The 7,374-nt window shown below is 43.3% G+C and overlaps 1 protein-coding gene across 1 annotated transcript in view; it reads right to left on the reverse strand.

The window, feature by feature from the left end:
- ADGRE3 (adhesion G protein-coupled receptor E3) overlaps positions 1–7,374 on the reverse strand; it is a gene marked incomplete at its 5' end in the record, with an annotated part of 57,112 nt that overhangs the window by 12,298 nt on the left and 37,440 nt on the right. The window contains 6 exons of the mRNA XM_019664134.1: positions 1,726–1,849; positions 2,735–2,826; positions 3,046–3,112; positions 3,618–3,853; positions 4,131–4,328; positions 5,746–5,844. Of these exons, the coding sequence (XP_019519679.1) occupies positions 1,726–1,849; positions 2,735–2,826; positions 3,046–3,112; positions 3,618–3,853; positions 4,131–4,328; positions 5,746–5,844 (816 nt within the window). The remainder of the gene's footprint in view (positions 1–1,725; positions 1,850–2,734; positions 2,827–3,045; positions 3,113–3,617; positions 3,854–4,130; positions 4,329–5,745; positions 5,845–7,374) is intronic.

Below are 7,374 nucleotides of genomic sequence, written 5' to 3' on the forward strand. Positions count from 1 at the left end.
CTCTTCCCGGGCGAGGCAGATCAGTCGCTGGCTTCTGGACGGCTGCTCACGCTGGCTGCTGGCTACACACGGTAGCCCATGGCAACCCACAGCAGCAGGGGCTGCAGCCTCCGCCATCGTTGGTGACTCACGGCAACCCAGCTCCAGGTCGAGCTGTTGTTCAGCATCTTAGCTGTAGAGGGCAGTGTCACTGGCCCTCATATGTGGGATCTGAACCGGTGCCCTCTGGCGTTCCAAGCCAGCTCTTAACCAACGCGCCACTCGGCCGGCCGTAGTTGTGTCTGTTTTTAAAGTTTATATAGATGGAACAATACTCTGCTCTACAAATTCACTTTGAAACTCATGATATCAGAGGCTCCACCATCTTGTAGCTGCACCATCTGAAGTATGTTGCTTCCTCATCACCCTGGAGGGTCCCACATGGAATTGCCTATGCTTCACCCCAGAGAGGTAGCATTGCTTTTAACAGCCCCCAACAGGAAACAATCTAGATACCCAAGAACTGTAGAATGGATAAGTAAATTGCAGTATAGTCATGCAAGAAAATATCATACATCAATGGAAATGAATGAACTAAGGATATACCGAACTCATAGATGAATTTCATAAATGTAATGATGAATGAAAGAAGTATTTTATGTTTTTAAACCTACTTTAGCTTCCCCACTGCCCTGTGTAATGGGAGCGGTCAGAGATTTTCACCAAATGTTGTGCTGGGGGTACATCCCTGAGAAGAGGAGAGGGATGCAGGACTTCCTGTGTGCTGTTGCCCAGCCTATGTCATCAGTAAGTCCTCTGACCCCACCTTTAGGATATGTGTCCGGTCTGATCTTCTCCCACTGCCTTTACTGTTGCCACCTGAATCCTGTTACCATCTCTCTGTGTGAGTCCACTCTTCATCACTATCCATTTTTGACTTGGGAGCCAGAGGGATCTTCTAATGACAAATATGTAGCAGTCCCAGTGGAAATCCTCCATTGTCTTCCCATTCCAATTCGAATGAAATCTAAATTCCTGACCATGACATTTGAGGTCTGGCACATTTTCCCTGCTTTCATCTCTCCAACCTTTTCTCCTTCCAACTCCCTCTCATTCACTCTGCCCCAGCCACACTTCTTTTTTGAACCCACCAAAGTTTTTTTTGCTCTTCAGGGTCTTTACACAAACATGTTTCTCTTCTTTGGATGCTCTTTCTGAGACCCTTTCCTCCTGACTTTTTCATCCAAATAATATAAAATTCACCATTTTACTGTGTACAGTTCAGTGGCATTTAATACATTCACAATGTTGTGACACCATCACCTCTATCTAGTTCCAGAACATTTTCATCAGTCTGAAAGGAGACGCCATTCCCATTAAACAGTTGTGCTCCATACCCTTCTCCCCCTAGCCTTTGAAACCACCAATCTGCTTTCTGTTTCTATGGATTTGGCTGTTCTGGACATTTCATATAAGTGGAATCAGACACCATGTGGCCTTTTGCGTCTGGCTTCTTTCACTCAGCATCGTGTTTTCAAGGTTCATCCACGTTGTAGCACTACTGACTCTTAATAATCGGATTTCAGCTTGAGCATTTAATTCTTCCTCTCACAACTCTGTCTAAACTGGCATGCCTCTGCAGTTACTCCAGTTTTTTGCTCATTTTCATTTTCTTGATAGAATGTATTGCCACCTAATAGGGCCTCAAAAAGGACTAGCTGGAGGAATTAAATGTTTCCATCATACCTGGCTGGTGAAGGCCACGAGGACAGCGAAACTGGACAGGTGGGTACAATTGCACATGGTATGAGTCTTGTTCTTTTGTATCAGGAAACAGCCATCTCTGGACCAGTGGCCACCCTCCTCCATGCTTTTCCAGAAGACACAAAAGACCTCTTTGCTCAGGGGCTTCACCTGAAAATAGAATGAGCTCATTGTGTTCTGCTCAGACAGGACAACTCTCAGTGTCACTACACGGAGGTGGCGAATGAGAACCACGGCTTAGAAGTGACTTAGGTGATTTCTATTTTAAGTGAAGCGGATGGCCACCAGGACACTCGCCCCACAGATCCAGCTCTATTGGGATTTCACAAAATGTAAAACAAGGTCCTCTCTCTCCGTGGGAGCCAGAATTATACAACATATCATTGGCTTTAAGCCTTTNGAGGGCAGTGTCACTGGCCCTCATATGTGGGATCCGAACCAGGGCCCTCTGGTGTCCCAAGCCAGTTCTCAACCCTCGCGCCACTCGGCCGGCCCCAAATAATTTTTAAATTGTTGTGAGGGTCAGGATTGGCTCTTCTGTCTCAAAAATTTGCAGACCCCTGATCTAGACAATGGGATATGAGCTAATGTTGAATGTGCAACATCCATGTCACCTCCTTACTATGGATGTGAAACTGACAAAGACAACATCCTAGGGGATGGTGGAGAAACAAAGTAGAAAGACCCTGACTCCCTGGATCACTTTGTGGAGCAGAGCTTTCCTACTAGCCCTGGACTGCTCACTTCTGGACTGTGAAAAGAAAGTAACATAAACATCTATTTCACTCTCTCTTTTTTTTTGGTCTCATCAGCTTAGCCTGTACTCTAGTTAATGCAGCTTCTATTAATTGTGACATTGGGAGATGACAGTGGACTTGCTACTCCCTAGACCCTAGTTATAGGGTGTATATGTGTGTGTGGTTATGTATGAGAGACAAGAGGGGGGTGAGCAGAGGAAGAGGGGACAGAAACACCATTGGCCCCATCTTACTTCGTATTCTGGATGGTTGACACATCACTGTTGAGGGAGGAGAGCTTCCTCTTTAAAATCCAAAGGACCAAGAGAAAAAATACTAAATTCACCTGCAGGAATGACACAGACCAAGCAAAATGCAAGTTAAAATAATGTGCCATGTATATTATAAATTGCACACAACTCCTACTTTCCTGCACATGAGACTGAGTTGGTAGCAGGTGGAAAAATCAAACCATACAATAGAGAAAATGCATGCCCCTTGTACTATCTTGCTCCCAGTACTTCTGGTGCTTCTTCCATCATGAACACTGGAGCCACATACTCACACAGATAATAGCACAGATAGGACCAAGGAAAACCCAGATGAATCCTTGTTGCAGTTGGAGCCAGCAGCTGGAAGCAATGGGAAAAGGGACACAAAGAGAGGTCAGAGAAAGCACAAGAAATGAACATGAAATGACACCTTTTCCTAACAGAGAGCTTTTCCAATGTCTCCTGAAGATGTCAGCTGATGGCAATGAAGGTTTGATTTTTCACTACCATGTGTTAGTACTATATTAAACATTTTATAAGCACAGTTCTGTTGAATTTTCATACCAGTATTGTGAGTGTGAGACAATGGGGACAATCGTTATCCCCATTTTGCTATTGAGGGTTCTGAAACTTGAAAGCTATAAATTATGGGAGGAATAAAGCTGGTACCTAACCACAAAACTCTCTCCTTCCAGAACCTTCCATGCTCATACCACTATCTTTCCCCACTTCATGGGGAAAGGTTAGAGTTGTTACACTCAAGGGAAAATTAGAGTGCATTTGCTGTAGATATCTCAATCACCATCATTAACACTGTCCCCTCCCCCCGCAACTGTCCATAGCACAGGGTGAGAGTAAAGCTCACCGATCAGGTGTTCCATAAAGGTGAGGCCTGGAAGCTGCCGAAATGGCCACAATCACAGCCGGGACTCCGTAGCCCACAGGGAACATGAGCCACTTCATGAACCTGCTCATGCTGGAGTAGTTGACCACAGTCAGGTTGCGTGCAGTGAGGAAGAGGTGCAGGCCCTCCAGCAGCATCCAGGTGAAGGAGGCCAGGTAGAGGTAGTGTAAGGCACCCGCGATGATGGCGCACAGCACCTGGGGGAGAGTGAGAGTCACCGGGGGGGAATCAGAGGGGAGCGTGGGCTCAGGACCTCTCCTACACCTTGCCACTGGGGAGAACTCTGATGTATATGAAGGGGTTGTTAGAAGAGAGTTTGTCTTCTAGTTGCCTCACTTAGTGTGAATGTGGCTACTCACCCCTCTAACCTTCCTACAACCCAAGGCCATTTTATTAAGGTGTGGATGCAGCATGGGCCCATGAACTCTGCATCCCCTGGGCAGGGCAGGGGGTCCTTAGGGACAGTGTCAGTACCTCGGGCTCAGTTCTGTCGATGGCCGTGAGGAAGAGCAGGTGAGCCAGGAAGAGGCAGAGCGAGAGCTGCAGGTGGAGGGAGGTGCTGGTGTTCTGGATGGCTTTGCACAGCAGGAAGGTGAGGGCCGCCAGGAGGAGGCACAGCAGAGACAGGCTCAGCCCCACATAGGTGATCACAGCCAGGGCAGGGTCCTCCTCCTGGGACACAGAGAAGAGAGATCACAGTCACACTTTCCTGCTCTGGGACTGTGGTTTTCCTCACCTTGGAACAGGGTATCCTATACAGGCACGAAGCCGGATGATAGAGTGTGAGAGGTGTGTATCAGACTAAGTCTTTCTTTTTAGCTTTATTGAGATATACCTAAGATACAAAATATTACACATATTGAGTGCATACAATTTGATGAGTTTGGAGATAGGTATATATCCATGGTACCATTCCCACACATCCATCACCTCCAATAGATTTCCTGTGTCCACTCATTTTTTTGTTTGTGGTAAGAACACAATGTGAGATCTATCCTCTTAACAAGTCATTAAGTGCACAATCCCCTCTTGTTAACTATAGGTTCTATGTTATACAGCAGAATTCAAGTTGAAAAAAATGGGTATGCCAGACTCAGTCTTGCAGGAAGTCCTGTGTAGCAGAGGCTATTAACCTCTTCACACTCAGCTGGACCTGCCCTTTGGCTGCTTTCTGTGAACTCCAGTGACCCTGCCTGACAGCATTTCCCCTGCCACAAAAGCATGCTTGGACACGCCAGAGCAGGTCACAGGTGCCAGGCTGTTAATGCCCCTGGAAGCTGCCCTCAAATAATAAGCTGGTACCCAATGGGATTGAGCCCCAGTTGTCCATGGGGGTAACTTTCTCTTTGAGGCATCCTTTCCTGGCTGCCTCCTCTTCCCTGTCTCACTTTCTTACTGTCCTACTGATGTGTCCTGGGCTCACCTCCCAGCGAAACTACTTGCTCTCAAATTCTTGTCTCAGGATCTATTGGTTGGGGGCCCCAAATTAAGACACCTGTCTAATTCAGCTCTTGGAGACTCATCTCTCATTAAAGACAGGGACCTGGGATCTGGTGAGCCATGCAGACTTAGTCAGACTCACTAATGGGAAATGATACTCACCATTCCTTATATGGGGATTTTCACTTTTTTCAGTGTCACTTTACAGAATTTTTTAATCCTTTGTTTTTCTAACCTTAAAAATTGAAAAATATAAACCCCACACAGAAAAAGGCATAAAAGTCAGCCTATCATGTGATTAATAATTTTTATTTTTTAATTATTATTTATTGGATTTATAGTTTAATGTGTAATTAATTCATTTATCTTTATTTTATTGTTTTATAATAGCATAGTTTGTGTGAACTTTCATTATTTATACATATATTTATGCAATAATTAAAGTCTATATTGGGGTGCATAGAATGCTTTTCTCCTTAAACAAGCCTGTAGAGTTTCATTTATCTTTATTTTTTTATTAAAAATTTTTTTTTCAAATAACTTTCTGTATTTTATTTATTTATTTATTTTTAAAAGATTTTTATTGGGAAATTGGGGGATGGGAACAGCGCTGGGGAATTGGGGGAAGGGGAACAGANTCAACATTTACCTGCTGGCTGAGGACGCAGTAGACCAGGAAGATGAAGACGCCCTGCAGGCTGTTGATGATGGTGAAGAGGTAGGCCATGGCGCGGGCAGCTGAGCCCACCTGAAAGATGCCCAGACACCACGTGCAGCCCAAGATGAAGAGTTGAGCTGTTGCTTTGAGTGTCAGCATCCTGAGGGGAGTAAAAAATGAAAATGTATAGAAGCTAATAATTGACACTGACACCCCTACAGTGTAGTTGTTACTGGTCAGGACTCTGGGGTTGGCTGCCTTGGTTTAAACCCAGCACTGGCAGCACTGACCAACTGTGTGACATGGGGCAAGTGACTTTGCCTTTCTGTAACTCGGGTCCTTTATCTTTATAATAGCCCGATTTCACAGGGCTGTTGTAAAGATTAAGTGAGACTTTAATATACATAAAGTATTTAGGACAGTATATAGAACAAAATCAGTACCATATATATGTAAAGCATTCCAAGCTTAGGTGTTCTTTATCTCTCTATATGTATTATTTATAGATGAGGGGTCATATAATTTGTTATTCAAATAGGAAGGCTTTTGAGATCAAAAGGTGTTATTAAATAACTACAATAGGTCAACAGACATAAACTAAGACTGTCCCAGGCAAACTGAAACGTGAGGTATCTGTCTATCTATCATCTATCTATCTATCTATCTATCTATCTATCTATCTATCTATCATCTCCCTAATTTTATTTTATTTTTTTTACAAAAGAGCAGTTTATTAGAAGTACACTCCAAAGAAATAGTAGTGGGCCTGAGCAACAGAGTGGCTCAAAAGGCCTACCTCCCTAATTTTAAACTATAATATTTTATGTGAGAAAACCTGGTTGAGGAACAATTTGTGTAGTGTGATGCTAATGTATATGTGCCTGACTGTTCTATAGAAATACACAGCAAAGGTCTTGGGAAAAAAATCATACATATCATATCATACTTATCATAAGGTTTTTTGAAATAGTGTTATACAAAACATATCTTAATCTAAATCCTACCCAAACCCATTACACACAACTCTTAGTTATACATTTAAGTTTGTTATAATTAGCCAAATTGTTTCTACTAATTGTGATAAACCCAGCTTTGTTGGGGCATCCTTCAGAAGTGCAACTTTTAGAGTTTCTATAGAGGTTAAGCTTTCAGTAACTGATGGGTTAGGAAATCTCAGTTGGTTGTTTTTGATAAAAAGAGTACTCCTGTGTGTGTCTGGTGTTGTGTGGCAGAAACTGTTGGTTTTTTCCATTATTCTTCTCTTCCTTTTAGAGTTATATTTCTTCCTTCTTTGACTTTTTTCAAGGACACATGGCTACCAAGTTAGAGATGACATTTCCCAGCCTCCCTTGCAGTTAGGTGTCACCCTCTGACTAAGAGCTAAACCAGGGGTTGGCAAACTGCGGCTCACGAGTTACATGCGGCTCTTTGGGTACATACATGTGGCTCTGCAGTAAAATTGAAAATGAAAATAAAACTATCATAGTTTGATTTATAAAAGTTTTAAAGGATATTATTAACATAATGGTGATTTTATTTGTTTTATGGCTCTCAAATAATTTTTTTAAAAGATTTTTATTGGGGAATTGGGGATGGGAACAGTGCTGGGGAATTGGGGAA

This window comes from Hipposideros armiger, unplaced genomic scaffold, assembly GCF_001890085.2.
Source record: "Hipposideros armiger isolate ML-2016 unplaced genomic scaffold, ASM189008v1 scaffold_417, whole genome shotgun sequence".
In the NCBI taxonomy this organism is placed as follows: Eukaryota; Metazoa; Chordata; class Mammalia; order Chiroptera; family Hipposideridae; genus Hipposideros; species Hipposideros armiger.